Genomic DNA, 19,600 nt, shown 5'->3' with positions numbered 1-19,600 from the left:
TAACCCTTATACTTTTCTCTTTAGAAAGTGGTTTTCTTAAACCTCCAAAGCCGGGGACTTTACCCCCGTGAACTTCGGTATAGCAGGTGGGTTGTTCACACTCGTTCGTCCAGCAATATTTAATCAGGATATCCTCTATGTGCTGAGCACTCTGCTAATTTCTGGGGATTCAACAATGATCAAAACGGCTCTAAGGGAGCCCATAGTTTGAGGAGAAAGATGCTGTTCATTAGGAAAGATTATGGGATAAGTGTGATGAGGCCCGTATGTAAAGGCTCATGTGCTGTGTAAGCTTCTCACAGGCAGCCTGCCCACAATTAGGGGGTCAGGAAAGGCTCCCATTTAAGTGGAGGTTTGAAGGATCAGGGAGAGAGGATGAGCACTCCAGGGTGATGAACAGCCTGTGCAAAGGCCCTGAGGCCTGAGGAGGCCACTGACGGCGTTTAAGAAACTGGACGAAGGCTCAAATAGCCAGAGAGCAGAAAGCAAGTCGAAGTCTGTTGTGAATGACACTGGGGAGCTGGGCAGGGGCCAGGACATTTGGCTATGGTAAAGGTTTGGGGTTTTATCCTAAGAACAGTGAGAAACTGTTTCTGAATGGATGACTGTAGCTCTGGCATGCAGAGCAGATTGCAGGGATGGGGTGGCTATTGCCTTTGAAGTATTTCCATAGCCCAGGAGAGCAAGGAAAGCTCAGACTGGGAGGGCCATGGAAAGATGTGCACAGAACGGAGGTTTTGGAAAACAAATCAATGCATGTGGAAATGGATAGAGATGAGGTATGGTGAAGGGCAGGAGGGGACAGGGATGATTCCTGGTTTGCTGGCTTCAGCACCTGGACAGATAGTGGTGATACTGACATGGGGAATTCTGAACCAAGACCAGGTTGGAGGGGAGGGGAGTGAGGAAGATGATGAGTTTGAGGTACTGTTGAAACATCATGTGTCAGTTAGATACATGCATCTGCAACTAGAAGAAAGATGACAATTGGAGTTGCACCTCTCTGGGTATGGGTGGAAATGGAAGCTGTGCAGATGAGATCTCCCAGGGAAGACTGAAGGGTAGGGTGGGCGAGGCAGGCACCTGGGACAGAGCTGGGAGGTTTGTTGGCTGACCAGAGGATGAGCCTGCAAAACCTCAGAAAGACTGCTGGACAGGTAGGACAGCCAACCAGGTGTCTTAGGAGTCAGGGGAGGGGTGTCAATAAGGAGAGGGAGTGCAGTACCTCATGCAGCTGAGAAGGCGGACTGTGACATGGACACCGATGACCTCAGCCAGAGATGTTCTGGTCAGATGGAGGTAGAAGCCATACTGCAGTGGACCCTGTGGAAGGGGACATGAGCAAATGCAGTCCCTGAGGAGACACACCTCTCAAAATGTCTGGGGAAAAGAAAGGAGGCCTAGAGCAATAGCTGCAGAAGTTGTGGGGCCCAGGGAAAGATTTTTGGTAGTTGTTACTGGGAGAAAAGATAAGCATGTTTAAAAAACCAATAGAAGGGATCTCCATAAGAAGGCTAATCAGTGGGAATGAGATCAAATAGGGTGGTTGGCTTTAGGAGCGAAGATGGATGCGTAGCAAGAAGTTGGGAGAGTACCTTTTATTTTCTCAGTGAATTAGAAGGAAAGAGAATCTGCTGAGAGAAAGAGAGAGAGAGAGAGAGAGAGAGAAGTGGAAGGCCTGGGGTTTGAGGAGAGTTAAACATGGTTGGACATAATTTAAAGTGAATCAGAAATGAGTATTAAGGGCAAGCCTGTAAAGGTTGGCAACCTCTGTAAGTGTACAGAGGTACCAGTTTGCCTTGCATTTTTCTCCTCAAGACTCAGCTGTCCAGAAGGTGCAGGAAGATGGTTCATCCAGGCAGCTGCTATGAAGGCAGAGCAGCAGGGAACTCCCAGGTTCAGCGAGTGTGGTGCTGCAGTGGTAGTCTATGGACTGGGAGCTGGGTAAGGTGGAAGGTGAATAGGGAGAAGGTAAGAGTCAGTGGACTTGTATGGACCAAAAGGTAGTCACAGTGGGAGAACACAGGGATGTGTCAGTTACTGATTTCAGAAATGGCTCTATTTCAGCAATAACACAGTTCAAGGGGCGACCGTGGGAGCAGGAGGGTAAGATGGAATGAAGAGGTCATCATCACACATTCTTGCAGTTCTGGAGGCCAGAAGTTCAAGATTAAGGTGTTAGGGTTGTTTCTGCTGAGGCCTCTTTCCTAGGCTTGGAGAGAAGTACGCTTTTGCTGTGTTTTACAGGGTCTTTCCTCTGTACGCATGCACCCCGGATCTCTGTGTGTCCAAGTTTCTTCTTACAAGGATTGGACTGAGGCCCACCCTAATGGCCTCATTTTAACTGAGTCACCTCTTTGGAGGCCCTGTCTTCCTGAATTCAGTGGGACCCAGTCCAGCCCACAGCAAGGGCTGGGGTTGAGATCTACTTGCTGTGCTCATCTTCCCTTTGTTCTTCCTACTCAGCTTTCCTGGACCTCCTGCTTAGCTTCTGTCTTTCATGAGCCTGCCATCCAGACATTGGCAAAGCAGAGCTTTCCAGAGAAAGCTCCCTCTCCTGAAGGAAGCTCTGTGCTGAGCAGCTGTTTCTGGTGGCAGGAAACAGGACTGCCTTCCCATCTCACTCAGTCACCCATTGTTGATTTCTCCTTGGATGACTGAAAACAGATTCTGAGAAACCCTCAGTTCTGCAGTAGTGCTGCCATTGCTGGGGATGGGGGAGTAAGTGTAGGAGAGAAAAGGGGAATTAAGGCACCAAAGTTAGGTTTTTTGTGGGCTGGCATATGGAGCATATCTAGGCTTTATGATTCTGAATCAGAACAGCAATTTCATGTTCTTTCTCACTAGAGCAGAAACCAGATTGCCAGCTCCACACTTGAGGTAGAAAATCATTGACTTGCAAATGCACAATTCCATTGGCTTTCTTGCCCAGCACTTTCCTTGATTGGATTCTACTCATGCTGAGAATGTGGCATTGTTGTAAACCCAAGCTTGGACCAGTGAGTCAACTCTGCTCAGCCAATACAACCCAGTAAAATCAGGCTGTACAGCCTCCAGCACTCTAGGGGCCCGTGCCAAGGAGTGGGCTCTTAACAGTTTGTTAGGAAACCCTTGGATGGGGGCCAAGAGCAGTGTGGAGGAGGAGGAACAAAAACTAGGTTCAGGTAAAGGAGAGGTAGGACCAGGGCAAAATTTTGCTGGGACATCAAAAAAAGTGAGTGACTCACACTAATATGGAGCCCTGATTCCTGATACAATTCTGAGAAACCAGCCCCTCTTCTCCAGTGACTCAAAAGTATCATAAAGCTCAGATTGATCCAATGGTTAAGCTCCAGTCACACAGAAAGTCAGGGTGGAACTAGAACCAAAACTAAGTTTTTAAGTTTGGAGTTGCCCTAAATCTGCTTACAAATGGCCTCAGATGGGGCTTATGAGACATGGCAACCCAGTGCAACACATGGTTCTGGACAGGACCCTGTGCTGGGAGGACAAAGGAGACATTGTTGTGACCATTGGCACCATTTGAATGAGGTCTGTGGATTGGCTGCCAGTGTTGTACCAGTGAACCAGAGTGTCCTGGCCGGTACACACTACAAGATTTAAGGATGACAGAGCATCATGTTAGAAACAACAAGAGTGGGTAATGGAACAAATGTTAACATTGGGAAATTTGGGTGGAGGGGATACAGGAGTTCTTTGTACTGTTCTTGAAATATTCCTGTGGGTTTGGAAGTATTTTAGCATTAAAAAAGTGAAAAAAATACAAGTCTAAAAGCAGTTCTTTTATTTACAGTATAAAGGTTACAAAGGAATATATGTATTTATATATATAATACCCTTAAGTTACAATTTCTCATTGTAATGTACAATGCTATATGTTGATGTGCAACTCAAGGGGAAGTATTGTCTATGTATTTATATTTATAGAGTACACATAAAGCTTTTATTATTATTATTATTATTATTAAGAACACAAATACTGCCCTGTTTTATGCCATGGGTTTGGATTTGGTAGTTTGGTGATGCCAGAAGACTTGAGACTTTAAAATAACACTTAAAAAGAAGTCTTGTTTAAATACAGGGTTCTAACAAGAAGTAAAAACCAGATTATCACATACTTTTAATTCTTTGTAGAAGTATTATTCTAGCTTTCTAAGTCTTAATACTTAACAAAAATGAAAGTTGTGTGGGACCAACTACGTACAAATGGACACACCCAGTTTGCACAGATTAACCAGAATAGGCCTTCATAAGTAAGTGGTTTGCCACCTTCTAAAGACCTCGGGTCTGGTACCAAAAGAGAAACAAAGTCTTTGGGCACCAAGGTCTTATCACACTGAAGCCATCCAACAGACTGTAAACGTAACACTGCAGTCCTACAAAGGAGAGAGAAAAATGTAAAACTGGCTCCTACGATAAGGGCAGATTTGCTACAAGGTGTGAAGAATATTATCAAGATTGATGATTGTGCCAAACTCAAAACTTAGTTGAAATCATTTCCTTTACCCCAAATTTTACCAACTTACAAAACAAAGGTGGAATAAAAGTAACGGACATCTACTTGAACAGGACTGAGAGGGAAGGAAATCACTTCCTCCAGCTTAGGAAGCACAGACACTAACACGCCAATACTTATGCGCTGGTTCCAGTAATGTCTCATCATTAGCACCTGATTGTCAAAGGGTACGTTTAAAGACCAAGACACTGAAGGCGTGACCTAATTGGTGTGCATGACTCCAGGACACTTGAGAACAAAGGGGAAGAAGCCCATGGGAATCTGTTCTCTGTGCCATTCCAGTCACAGATGGTTTTGGGTCCTTTGTGGGCATGATGAAGGCTGTTGCCTGAAAAATTAACCGTAGCGATAAGTGAAAGGCAAACTGGAAAGAGAGGGGCAGTTATGGTATCAAAATTAGGGAGAATTCAATCAAACCTCATTTACTTTCTTTAGGACACTTTTCATTGAGTTTGAGTACCAGAGTGTTAAGAACAAGTGGAATTTTGCTAAGTTTAAAACATCTTCATTTTGATCTATCATTAAGAAACACTCCATCAGATGTAAGGATTTTCAGCAAATGAGATGTTTAAGGATATAAGTGTGCAAATAAATGGGTCAGCACAATTTAGAAATAGGGGTAGATGAAATATCCATTTAGCTTTGCTGTTTATAGTTAAAAAAAGCTTTTCTTGAAAAAGACTTTCCCATTTGATCCACTTGGGGCAATAGAGCTTAATTTTTGTTGTGATTTATCTTACTATGAATATTCTTCTCAAAACTAAAGTCTAATTTTGTGTTAGGAAAAAAAAACTGCCCATGATGAAAAGACAGACCTACTTAGATGTGCTTGGAGTCCTTTCATGCTGGCATGGAACAAACACCAGGCATCGTTTTAAACACTTGCCTGTTTGCCAGATGAGAAGAACTGCAGATGTACTTTGGGAAAAATATAAAGTGGTTAATTATTTAACAATTGACTAATGAATAGGTGGCATGGTGTGATTGAGATATAATGGGCAATGTGCTACTTGAGTGCAGGAACTTTCTTTTGAACTCTTCAAAGTGCCTGGGTACATTAATACAACTGAACTGTACATTAATAAATGCCTATTAGATGAAAGAATACTTGAATCAGTATGTTATTAATCAAGTTGAAACCTTTCAGTTTCAAAATTTCTCCAGGCCACCAAAGAACCTTTCGTCTATTTTTGTCTATTCATAAGAGACTTTTATCACTTTGAAGAGGTGACTCAACAGATTACAAGGTTGTATACGTGACTGGGACAAAGAAGGACTCAAAAACTACAAAAAAGCATTTGTGTAATGGTATGGAGGTAACATTATTACAGAACTGAGTAAGGTGCTTACAGGACTAAATTAGAAATCTACCAAGAGAGCCAATCATATGCTATCACAAAGTATCATTTCTCTTTTATAGCTTCAGCCAGTCTTTTTTGGGGCAATTCAAAGATTACAGTTCATAGGGTAGATTTTCATTCATTATAATCAAACATTCATTTGGAAGCAAGCAATTTTTGCAAATGGCATATTTATGCTTTATACCAAGTGTAGATTAACTTTTAAAACTAGATTATGCTTTGGTTCAGTCTCTTGAAGTGGGAAGGAAAAATAAGAGGTGGCAAGAGATAAAGCTCAAGTTTATCAGTTTTGAAACAAAAGAAGAAATCTTGTTAAAATATTTTTTCAAGTTAATACATAACAATCATTATTCCAGTTGGCAGTTTAGCTAGTGTCAAAAAGAGACAAGAGAACAGGTGTGCTCTATGTACCTGATGTGAAATTCTGTCTTTTAACAGAATGCAGTCAACATTCTTGTAGACTGATCTGCCGGATGTTTTTGGTTTTGTTTTTAAAGAAAGGGTGTCACATCAGCCACTTAAGCAGCCTATTACAACTGTAAAGTTCACTTAGTATCATTACACCATAGGAATAACTATATTGCTCAAAAACATATACTCCTGATATATGACATAATTCTTTTAGAACTGTCTATCATTACACATTTATTGTCTATATACCCAGCACAGTAAACGAGATACCTTAAAAAGGTTGGGCAGCAGGGGAGACTGCTGCTGTCAGTTTTTAAAGACAATATATAGAAAGTCAAAATAATTCTAGGTTACCAAGCATTCTTGAGAGAATGGTAGCAGATGGTAGATTCCTCTGCTTTCATCTTCAGGAGGGGAAAAAAAGCCACAATAAGAATTCACATTTAGCTGAAAGAACTGTCCAAACTCAAGGCAGAGTATAATATCACCAGGCATATAAAAGACCTGTTAGAGATACATACAAAGAATGAATATGGCTATAGTCAAATTCAACTTAAAAGTTTAAGCAGAATCCCAAATTTAAATGTTTCTTTCCCTCACACAGATATTGAGATCTGACCAGAAATATGCTTCGAGATGAAAGAGATCAGGCATTTTACCTCTTCATTTAGGGATTGAGAAACGATGACCTTTGGCTTTCTAACCAGCCATTTCATTCATGGCGTCAATAGTGGGTTGTGGCGACATGGAAATGTATGCTGGATATTTGGATGGTTTAAAGATTATATACAATCAATAGCTTATAAACAGTGAAAATAATAAGAACATAACTCAGCATAAGTGTCTAAGACCAGATACAAAAAAAGCAGAGAAAGTGCTTAAGTCTACAGGTCTTCCCTGAAAGCTTCAAGAATGTTTTACTCTTTAATAGTAGATAGAGCTTTTAATAGAATTTGCATAGCAGCTTATAAGATCATTTGCATTAAAAAATATGGAGAGTCCTCCATGTTTTTTAAAACATACAAACATATCCACAGCATATAAATTAAACAAGAAGACCTGGCGGTTCTCAAAAAAAACCATTACAACCTTTCTCAAAAGTGGTCACATGTTTGTCCATCCAAACCTTTACAGTGAAACCTGTTTTTCTGGGAGAAACATAATCTTGTCCAGATTCCACACAGTTTTTTGTTAAGAATAAATTTTGGTTTGTTAACTAAGTGCATTTAATCAGCTGAAAAAAGCTTTGTTACCATTCTGCTTAGGAGCATAAATTAAGAAAACAAATAATCAGTAACAACTTTAATCATTTGTTGGTTAGAGAGATTTTTCCACTTATAAAAATATAAGGAATAAATAATTCAATTACTCATGCCATACAATCGTTTTCAATAACAAAATTTTTAAGAGTACAGATGATAAAAACAGGCACTATCAGACTACCTAGCCTAAAAAGTGCAAAAACATGGCTTTAAAATGGATGTATGACATTTAAAAGTAGTACTTCTTATTTCCTGCACATGTCCCAATATTTAACCTAAAACTTGGACAGCTAGGTAGGTGAATTTACAGTTAAAACTACCTAGCAAATACTGGATAAGCATAAAGTATTTCTTCATATAAAATATTAGATAGTGATTTCCAAGAAAGGTTTGTTTGATGACTTTAGGGAGCACTAAGTTTTTTCAGAAAAGAACAACTGAGCCTTTTCTTTTGTTCCTTTTTTTTTGGTGAGAGGGGAGAAGGGGAAAAGTTTTAGGAAAAGAAGAGGGAGAATTTTCACACACCAACTGGCTGCTTATAGGCGTCTGTGTGGAATATGGAGAAGATGTCTGAGCCCCAGGTCTTGGAGGGCATAGGGAGTGGTCCACCGGAACAAGAGGGACACTCCTCTCCATTCTACATATGGAAGTCCATAACATGCTCAACGACTGTCCTAATTCAAAATGAAAAATTAGCTGTTCTATAGATGATGTAAAATATCAAACATGCCCATTTTTAGTTATTATTTGAAGATAATTTGCTGTATTTTGGCATCTTAATACAAAATATGGGTTTGTCAAGGCTGTCCCATTCATAAAAAGCATTTCATTTGTGGCTTGAAAATCCCACAAACACTCTTGGTTGAAGAGCAGCCTGGTGGCCCATGACTGGAAAGCTGCTGAAGTATATTAAACAAGCTGTTTAAGGGCTCCTGCTCTTTGGGGTGCTAGTGTAAGGAAACCTCCTATATGCTTTCATGTCACATCAAGACTCAAAAGATATTAAAAACCCTCTAAACCTTGGTGCTTAAAGTTTTTGACATGACAGTTTAAACTTGAGCAAAATGAGCCAAAACGCACACACCCCTCACCTCTCCTGCCCACATTTTAATCACACCTTTCTTACAGATCTATTCCATATAACTGATGAGCAGGGTGGCTCAGAAGTTCCCTCGAAAATATTCTCAGTGGCTTAGCCTTTCACAAAAACACAAAAAAACAACCAAATAGCTTTGCTGCAAAGGTCTATGACTACATCATTCAACTTCTCAGATTAATAATACTCTCACTGCAGAGTATCTAAGCTCCTTATCTGAGGGTATTATCTGTTGAAATTCTTCCAGAAATCACAGCTGGACCTTCGAGATATTTTTTTTCTTTCCTGATTTGCAAACTTTTCCCAGGTGGAACCTAAACTAGGTTTATGAATTTTTTAAAAGTTAAAAAAAGAAAAAAAAGCTCTTGAAAACATTTTTAGTCTAGATTTCAATTTCTAGTTTCAAGTGGATCAGATAATTCATTTTTGGAAATGGAGCTGGGGGAAAAACAGGCACCTCTCTGTATCTCTGCATATGTTCAATCTCACTGTACATCAGGAAGGACTGCCTGACAGGCAGAGGGAAGGTGGTGGGGTTACCATGTCTAACACGAGCTCCCTGCTTGAGTCTGCTCTTTCACATATCCTATAGGTCAATCTACATTCAAATCAAACAGCTCATGTTTTGCATATACAGCTGTGTTTTATTCTTAACTTTTTTTTTTCACCCGTTTGGAGTGCTACCCTCCTCTACCCTCTGTAGTGCTCACATCCTTTATGGCACTCCTGATAAATCTAGATTGTAAGTGAGAACTACTTCCAGACCTTTCTTCAGAAAGCACAGAGAACATCCAAGTCAGTATTATGTTTTCTTAAAACCGGGACTGTGCTCATCTTGACATTTTATACAGCTATTGTACTATTTTAATGTTTCAGATATACACGCCCTTCATAATTAGGAAAAACAAGCTGAGTGCGATTCTTTAAATCCACAAAATCAGCAGTCTCACCACTATTATGTCCTAATGATGACATCTGGCAATGCTTAGCAAAACGCAGGCAGCTGTTCCTGGGGCTTGTCACCATGTCCCCTGCAGGGCACAGGGCTAAGCTGGCACTGAGTCTTGAACTCACAGCTGCTAGTCCAAGCCACTCTGCTGCCACAAAGGCAGAGGCCAGGGCTAGGGTCCTGCATGGGCTCACAGGGCCCAAAGCAACTGGACATATTTGTGCTGAAGAGCCGGCTTCCCCGACAAAGTCTACTCTTTAAACAAGCTCACTCTCTACGATTTATCTTCCTCAAAGATATCTGCCCACTAAAAATGATACTACTGAGGAATCAAAGACTATTCCTCAAAACTAGGATAGATGATCTCCCTGTAATGGCAGTGATATCCAGTTATTCAAATAGTGACTAATAAAGCTCCATTAACCCTGATCAAAGGCACATTTGGTAAGCAATAAAAATGGCTGAGGCTAAAATGAGGATTTTCTTTTAAAATAAATCTTTTAACATCCCCTGGCTCCTACCATAGATAAAAATCAGAAAAACCTGAAACAAGCAAAACTTGTCTTTCAATGCAGTGGTTTCCAACTTGCTTTTCAATTTGGTCACCACGAGAAAGGGAGAAGACAAGGCAAATCAAACTGTGCAGGTTCTAAGTCCTAAAGTCAGCACTTCTGAGTGGCAAAGCCTGTGATGCAGTGGGCGTGACAGCCAGGGTGGGATGCGGGGCGGAGCCAGGACAGATGGGAGACTGCTTTGGTAATACAGTCCGAGGACTCCCCAGGGGGGAAAGAGCAAGTGAGGACAGCAAACTCCGACAAAACGTATGAGCCATCTGGAACGACCAGGAAGCACAGGCTGCTACAAACTGGCAAGAGACAATTGTCCTAAGCAAGAGATCAAGGTTAAGCCTCCAACAAACCCTATAGAAAGAAGAAAAAGAAAACAACTGGATATTTGATAATGTCCAAAAAGAAAAAACGATGAGACATCTTCTTAACAGGGGAAATAAACCTAATTACTTAGAAACCGCATGAGGAAACAAGCCAATAAATCAACAGCTTCATTTCGGAGCTTATTAGAGTCCTAGAATTTCTGGCCAAAGTAGCTTGTGAAAAGGAGGCTCTTCTTTAAACACGGTTACCGTTCAGCAGTGATTTGCAGGTCCTTGTCAAGGCACTGTGCTGGAGGAGAGAGCAAAGAGCTTTCTTTTTGTGCTTATTAATTTTTTTTTGTGAGGTGGAAATGCTTCTTGTGACACTCAAGGCTCTTTTCTGATTTTTTGCTGCTCAGACAAGCAGCCCCATTCGAGTGACTTTGGCTGACAAGAATGCGTGCAACACAAATACAATCGGCTTTGGGCAAGAGTGCAGGTCCATGGTCTGTGGAGAAAGGACATTCATTATCACTACCATATACAGATGGTTTAATGAACAAACACCAAAGATAAACACATTTGGACATGATGTTCTACTTCTTATAAAGAACTTGGATAAAGAATGTGCCAGATTTATGGACACTCTTGAGAACTTAAAGCCACAGATGAACATGTACTCTGAAGTAAGGTTACTCTACATGTGAGGTTTCACACTGACTATTAGGATACAATTGGTGGTGTACTACATTCCACCAGGTTTGGTAGGAAGAACTAAAAAGTAGAGGATTCAGGAGAGGAATATCCTATATGGAGACAATTAATTGTAATTATATTTCCCAGGGGTAACCACAGTAAATCAGCTGAAGTGTGACCACCTATGGGTATGATTTTTGACACCCTTTATCAGTAAGGCTAGTCAGGAGGGCTGATTATATCTTGATAAGCACAGGCCTCTAATTTGGACAGCTGATACCAGGTCAACAGGATATCTGGGCTCGGGATTCATGAGTCAACTGGTCTGTCAATAGATGGCACTGATAAGAGAAGACGAGGAACAGGGCATAGCTTAGGTGACTATGCCTTTTAAAGGAAAATATAACTATTAAAAATATAAATTATAAAGTACTACTTCCATCACTAAACTTTATACATATAAAATACAAAGTGAGGATTAAAAATATATAAATAAGTGGAATAATCTAACATCTGGCTTGCTAAATGGCAACTGCTATTAATAACTGGCTCATTTAATAAACTTTATCTAACAAAAGCATTTAATTCTAATGCTTCAGGCTTTTGAAAAGTCCTGGTCCATAGCTTATCCATAGTATCCTAAATGTTCATGATTTAAAATAAGATTTCTAGCCACAATTTCTCATTTCTCTACATTAGTTCTAAGATCTCCTTCAGTTCTAAAATTCCAAGATTGTTTTCCAAATTTACCCTTACTGTGACTGTATCAACAGACTTAAGAGTTCACATGTGATAAGACTTGTACCAGTGGCTCAATATGGATGAAGCATTACTTCACTCTTCTATCATGATTTATGATTTCTGAAGTATTCTCAACACACTTCCCTCGTTCTCTGAGAGGAATCATGAATTCCTATTGATATTTCTTTTAAAAGACAAAGAAGTCAAAAAGATGATAGCTGTGTGGACACATATCTGCATCTTTTTTTCTGGTCAGAAGAATCTCTGTAGCAACCAAGTCACTATTACTTTTAACTCTTATCCCAACAAAGAGCTGATAATAACAGGTGGAATTTGCTTATTAAAGTTTGCCAGCTTTTACATTTTAAATCTTCAATTTGATAAAAGTCTGTTCCTTTAAAAGGCTGTTTTTTTCTAACCTTCAAACAAAACTTTTAAAAAAAGGGAATGATTTCCTAAAATGGGGAAAGGAAAAAAAAACAAAACACCCAAACCTAAACCCAGTGCATCTTGAGATCTGAACAATTTCCTGGCTCCAAATGGAGTATCAGTCTATATTTTCTGTACAAGAAGTAAACACAATGAAAAAGAAAGAGAATACCTATTAAAATAAACATGTTTTTCAGAAACACTCTTACCAATTCTCCCTCAGGACCACCAAAATCCAGATATAGATTTCTGATGCCATCATCAGCAGACATTTTCAGCCTTTCAAAGGGGTAGCGGTACAGCATGCTGCTGGAGCCTCCATTTTCCCTGGTGATAGTGAACCCATTTTCATAGTGGACAGTGAGTCTTACCTCTTGGCCATTTAATGTGCAGCCTGTTAAAGACAAGCAAAAAAAAAATCATTAATAATGTTCCTACTTCGATTATCAAGTGGAAAAGGATTCTTCTGACTTCAAGAAAGGGAAGATAATCTTTTCTTGAGAATGTGTGATACCTAACCTAATTGGAACCTCCTAAAGTGAGTTTTGTTTTGGTCACTCAAGCTAACATCTTGACTGAGATGAGGAAGAAATTACTAAAACTCTCCCTGACATCTGATCTGACTCAGTTCAATCCTGTGAGTGTCAACTGAGCACTTGTGCTGACAGTAGGCTGCAGGTGGTCCTGGAGAAGTAAGAGGCATGGTCCCTGCTCGTAAGGACCTCAAAAATGAATAGGCATAAACATGACATCCCAATTGCAAAAGATAGAAGGTACAGAATATGAATGAACACCACTGATTCAGGCCAAAGTCAAGGAAAGATTTCCTGGAGGAGATGGGCCTTCAGATCGGCCCTACAGAATCGGTCAAACTAGAGAGGCAGTAAGGAATAGGAAGAAGGTTTCAAGAGGGCAAGAAGAAGGAACAACCACAGAAGAAAAGGCAGAGTTGCCTTTCAGGGGCAGTAACGTGGTTTGGTTGGTATTTGGGAAGAGGATAAAGAAATGTTTATCACAGATAAAGGCTACAGTTAGAGAAAGTCATACCATCCATCCTATGAAAGATAAAATTCAAAGGCTACATCTGTGTTGTTCTGTCAAGACTGGTGGCGCCTGTTTCACTAATGTTTGAACAGTTTTGTTGTTAGTAGAGGCTACAAGTGAGAGGCCTTCTGAGCGCTGAACTTAAAATCACCTGAAGGATCACAGTCAAGCTATGATTGGTGACTTTAAACAGAAAGAATGGCTCCAAAACAAGCAAGTCCCTGTACCCAGGCCAATCAATGCATTCTTTCACTGGACGTGCAAAAACATTCAATTAGTCAAGGCAGCCAGTATGTTGAGGAAATGAGGAATAATAATAGATAAATATTGGCAGTATCCTCCTTCTCAGTACTCCTCAAAGAAGAGAGTTTGGACAATGGACTTTGAATATTAGTTATCCTCAAAAAAGGAGCCCTGTGGGGAAAAATGGATAAGATGGATCACCCTGTAGAAGTAACCTCTAAACTGAATGGCGAGAAGATTGGAGGAAGAACACAGGGATCCCAATCAGACCAACCAGAGTATAGTTTTCAAGAGAATTTTATTCTATTGATATCCCTGAAGCTATAGCAGAGTCAAGGGTACTGCAGTCTGTCTGATGAGAAGAGAAGGGTCAGTTCTAGTCTTGAAACGAAAAGCAGAAAGAATAAGGATCCACCCGTGTCCTTGCAGCACCAGCTGGAGAAAGTGCAGTGCAGGAGAGTGAGTATTTTTGCCTGCAGGTATGTCTCTCCTGGGCAAAGATCAGACAATTGCAGCGAGCAAAGGCAGGCCCTTAACCCAGCAAGCTTCTCATATTAGAAATTTCTCAAATACGCTGTTTAGGATTGTTTCCCAGAAGGGAAGGAAAGGAAGGCAAATATCCAGTGTGTCTGTGTGTGTTACTTAAAAAACCAGAATACTGTTTATGAATATCTTAATCTTGAAAAGGAGAAGTAAAGGTCATACTGAAAATGTGTAGCTTTAGAATTGAGTTTTAGTTTAAAACTTGTAATTAATACCAGATAAATTTGAATAACAGTATGAACTAGCCATAAAAATGTGCCTAATAGTCTTAGTTAAATGGTTTCTCCCTAAACTGTAGATTAAGAACAGTTGGGGCAATGGTGATTAAGTACCTGATACCGCTCATCCTCAGACGGTCTCAGGAGTAATGAACCAAAGAGGACTAAACCTCTGACTGACTTGTTGAGTGTGTGTGTGAATATTTGTGTCCGTGGCCCTGTTCTGATAGGACAGGATGGGGTTTAGTAGCAAAGCTCTGAGCTGCTCCAGGTGGCTTATTGCAACATCCTGATGTCTTAATTCAACTAAAATCCTTTTGGATGGCTATAAATCCACGGTCCACCTCAGTTTATAGGCAAGTCAGTAAAGAATTCAACATACTGATTTGGATTAACAGAGTTGTTATCAGAAATATAAAAAAGAAACACAACAGCATTCAAGGACAATCACAGGACATCAAATCATTGAAGTTTAAAAGAGAGAAAACAACCAGTTTTTCAGAGGGAGATAAGCACTCAGCACTCAGCAGAGGTGCTTTGTGCCCTTTTTGTAGGATACAATGTGGTTGATGGTGGGCAGAGCTGAAGATGGAGAAGCAACTCTGTAAGCCTGGACCCAGAATAATCAGAAACACCCACAAAAACTAACTGTTTGGTGGAATTGTGAATTACGTCTTAGTTTGTTGGTTTGTTTGTTCATTAATTCATGTATTCACATTTTAAAGCTCTCTGCTGGCAAAGGGCAGTAGGGAAGACAGACAGGTAATTGTAACCAATCTATGCTGGAAAAAAAATTGTTCTGAGCACTTACTATGGGCCAGACACTGTGTTAAGTGCCGGTAGATACAGAGCTGAAAAAAAGATGGTTCCTGTTGAGACGCCTGTGAGAAGAGAGGAAATGTGGATACAGCAGAATGAAGTAAGAGCTATCCTGGAGAGATGGACAACAGTGGGGGAGGCTGGAGGCCGGGAGTGACTCTGGGGAATTGGAAAAGGCTTGGTGCTATTTCCCTTAGTCTTAGATAATAATAAAAGGTACAATAGTGGCTGCCTTGTTGAGTGTGTAATATACACCAGAATTCATGACATTTTAATTAATCTAAACATTAAAATAATAAACTTGCAGGGGTTTTTTTGGAATTTTTTATTACCAAATAAAATGCAAAACAGACATCCTCATCTCTTCTCTAAGATTCACTCATCCCTGAGACCTGCATCAGAACCCACCCACAACCAGGAGTAGGGATCAGGGGCAAGGTGGTAGTTAGGATGGGGTGAGAGACAGTAGGGGGCAAGGCCTATGTGCAGACCAACCTCAGAAAACCAGGAATCCTGATTCACACATGTACTCATCCAAATTAATTGTTCTAAATAAAGTTCTCTGATGAGAACCTCCCTGTACTCTCTGACATCACCTTTAAGGTTCCAATTATTATACTCATTTATTTTTTTAATAACTGTATTAATATATAATTCACATACCCTACAATTCACTCATTTCAAGTATGGAACTCAATGGTTTTTAGTATATTCAGAGTTGTATATGTTCATTTATTTTTAACTAATAAATAGTTTCAACTGCTTAATAATATAAACTTTTCTGTTTTTCTTTTGATAATCTAGAGTAGTGATTCTTAACCCCTTAAAGGTGCTTATAATCTGTGGACCTTTTAATGCCCTAGTCAACTGACTTTTAAATCTATGGAGGTAGAACTTGGGTCAATATTAAAAAGCTCTCTAGGCTATTCCATGGTGCAGTTGAGGTTGAGAACCACTGACCTAGAACATTAATACCTGTTTTTTGATACAATTTCTGATGATTATACTAACCACAATTGGGTAAATATAAAACACTTGGATTTGGACAAGAGGGACAATATTTGGGCCCCAGCATAATCCATTATTTTTAGCCCTAGACTTCACAGGAAATCTTCAAACCAATTTCTAATATTTCTCCTAGCCTCTCAGTAATATATTGTAAAATTCTTTGTAGTGATATATGGGACTGGTTGTGGTATATGGGACTTATGGATCCTTAGGAAAAAAAATATATATATATAGATTATATATATATATATAAATACATAAAGTTTTTCCTGTTACACAAATATGATATAACTCTAAATATTCAAACAATATACAAGGAGTCTGTAATTGCACTTGGGGAGTTAGGGATGGAGTAAAAGCCATGGATATCTGCAGAACAAATTACTCAGGAGTAAAAGGCAATGCCCATTTCAGGAGCTAAGATATACATCCACACCCATCCTCTCATCTCCCCTCTGTCCCTCTCCAGGAAAAGGCCAATCCTCCCACCTGTACTCTGGATCCCATTCACTTCCACTTTCTCAAGAACTGTTCAAGGTTTATTCTTTCTTCTTCCTCTTGCATTTTCAACATCACCCTCTAAACCATATCCCGCCCATTAAGTTTTTTTTAAATGTTCAAGTCTCTCTCATTGCTAAAAGATATGTCACTACTCAATTCCCTAACCTTCTTCTTTCTACCACTCCCCTTTCTCCTCCTCTTCACAGCAAAACTTCTTAAAATCTATGTATACCCCATTTATCTATTTTTCACCTCCCAATCAATCCTCAGCCCTCTGCAATCTGTCACTGGCATTACACCCTCAACATCTCTAAGGGCACCAATTACATCCATGTTGCTGAATGTGATCTGGCTGAAGAAGCAGGCCCTTGTCTTACTTGATATTTGTAGTACCCACTGCTGGTTGTCTAACCAGCTTCTTTTTCTCTATTCTTTCTTTATAGCCAAAATTACAATTTTATTCAGGTTTCTACTTCCTCCTAACATGTTTTAATTAAGTTCATACTTGCCAGAAGGAAAAAAGTCCTTGTGTACTGGAAGGATCACTGATCAATTCTACTATAACTATCATTACAGGATATAGTTACAGGAAAAACCTTTATATCTATAAAGGTTTAAAACTAAATGAACATTATGAAGGTCATATATTGCATTCACTACTCAAATCTTGTAGGTGGGCACTGAAGTTTTTCTAAATGGGTAAACTATAACCAAAACACATAAGAGACAATAAACAGAGCTTAACTGATTTCCTTCTGTTAACTTCCTTTCTTTAGGTCACAATTATCTGAACATGTAGGAAAATTTGCCATAATTATAGTTTTAAATAAACTTTTCTGAATCTCCCAACAATTTAACAGAAGGTTAATATTAAATTGACATGCAACTGAAGGGCATGCTGGTTTCTGTATATATGTGTGTACACATGTTTAAGTGCATGTGCACACTAAGCATACACATATGAAGATGTAACAAACAAGGTACACACATGCATAGTACACATATGCACAGCACATGTACATACGCAAACATATTTTAAAAGGAATTCTGCTAGCTCTTTTCAAAGCAGTTTACCTTCAGCCAGTTTAATATATCTGGCACAGCTCTAAATACAGATGGTTATTAAGTACATCAGTTGACCTGAATTATAGAATTATAGAAATGAAAGTATTTCTGGTAGTATTAGAATACAGCTGCAAATGAGAACAACAAATTTCAAAATTACCAAAAAAAGTTTCTTTTGTCTATTTAAAAATATAAGGAACCAGCTGGTCCTTAATCTCTCTCTCCTTAAGCCATCTGTATTTCAACAACTGTGAGCCAGGGACTGGATAAATTTTGATTTCCTGCAATGTGAAGTTTAGCTGCCAGCCACCAAAGAAACAATACAAAACTAAAAAATGTTAAAAATTCAAGTTGCGCTCTGTTTTGGGAAGCATACATCTCTGGATCCTCAAAGAAGATGTGACTCCAATGCCAGTGAGGGGACTGATGAGTATGCTGGCCTGACACGTTGGGCTCCCCAGAGAACACAGAGCATTGCAGACCTTCACATGGAAGACTTACCCATCCCAGAGAGCATATTCTGTAGCCAAGACAAAAACTAGAGCCCTATGCACTTAATCAACCATTGCATAGAAAAAAAGGGTGGGAGACAGACAAATAAGAAAGACAATGTGGAGGTGGCAGCTTTTGTCCAAATCCAAGGAGGGGTCTTACTAGTTATTGGCGTCATTGCCTGAGTCATCACTGTGGTCATGAAAAAAATCTCAAGCAGGTCCTTAACAGCTGAAGAATTGTAGCGCTTTGACAACATTAAAGAAACTGTCCGTGTTAGAAAATGACCCATGGAAACACTGCCCATGAAGTTCTAAAGCCATGGTGATCCCTCACTCCCAAAAGCAATGGAAAGACAGATCACTGCTTTTAAAATATTTTCTCTTTTTACATAAATTCTGTGAAACTAGATTTATAAAATAAAATACGTAGAAAACAGGAGCAAAATTAAGTAAACCAACCTGTAGTCAAGATATCCAAAGTAATTCAAACCACATTAGAAACTGTAATTGTGTCTTCATTTTGACTATTCTTTGTTCTTGTTAAAGAGAAAAGCAATCTGGAGATACCTATACACAAATATGTACATAAGAAACCATATCCCTAAATCCGTATCGTCTGGCCATAAGAGGGCGCTATAACAATGGCATGAGACCACAGGGCTCATTTCCCTCCCGTGACTGTTTCAGTAAGTATTGGGCACACACTTTCAGACTTTTGAGAAAAACTGCTATTCCAAATTCTTTACTTTTCTAGAGCCATAAGCTTTGCCAGATGCTCATATTTAAGGGTGTCTACCCATATCTTATACTCTACATCTTCATAACTAGGAAATTAATACATTTACCTACTTAGTAAATGAGTCCTTACACTATCAAATATAGATTAAAAAAATGATGAACAGTGAAACTGCCATGCTGTACATCGAGTGTTAGGAGCGTGTTCAGAGCCACATACAACGCTTAGGAAAACTTTGCTACTGACACTGAAAAACCAGGTTTCTTTCTGTCATGACCACTTTAAGCTGCGATATTTTACATTTGAAGTCCGCATACATGATAATGGCTTTTACTTTAAAATAAAGTACAACAGCTCCATCTAATTACTATTAGAAATGAAATGCCAGAAACTATACCTAGAGAGACTTCCTTGACCAGCTCGGCAGCAGCATGGCAACCCTGAACAAGTGTCCTGGTCCAAGCTGACAGATCCCGATGTGTCTCCACCCTGAAGAGATGCATCTCGATGCCCTGCCGAGAGCCAGTTCTGGTAGCAAATGTAAGGTCAGATCCGAGTGAGGGTGACCGGCATCCGGAGCCAGAATGAACCAACCTA

At 39.6% G+C, this 19,600-nt stretch overlaps 1 protein-coding gene across 1 annotated transcript in view; it reads right to left on the bottom strand.

The window, feature by feature from the left end:
• Positions 1 to 3,761: 3,761 nt before the first annotated feature.
• Positions 3,762 to 19,600, bottom strand: part of SNTB2 (syntrophin beta 2) — a 95,700-nt gene continuing 79,861 nt past the window's right edge. Inside the window, exons 5-7 of the mRNA XM_037025328.2 lie at positions 19,401 to 19,597; positions 12,542 to 12,726; positions 3,762 to 10,974 (exon numbers count right to left, since the gene is read on the bottom strand). Of these exons, the coding sequence (XP_036881223.2) occupies positions 10,882 to 10,974; positions 12,542 to 12,726; positions 19,401 to 19,597 (475 nt within the window). The 3' untranslated portion in view covers positions 3,762 to 10,881. The remainder of the gene's footprint in view (positions 10,975 to 12,541; positions 12,727 to 19,400; positions 19,598 to 19,600) is intronic.

Source organism: Manis javanica, chromosome 17 (genome assembly GCF_040802235.1).
Source record: "Manis javanica isolate MJ-LG chromosome 17, MJ_LKY, whole genome shotgun sequence".
In the NCBI taxonomy this organism is placed as follows: domain Eukaryota; kingdom Metazoa; phylum Chordata; class Mammalia; order Pholidota; family Manidae; genus Manis; species Manis javanica.
Note: the sequence above shows the minus strand (reverse complement) of the source record. Positions and strands in the feature narration are given on the sequence as shown.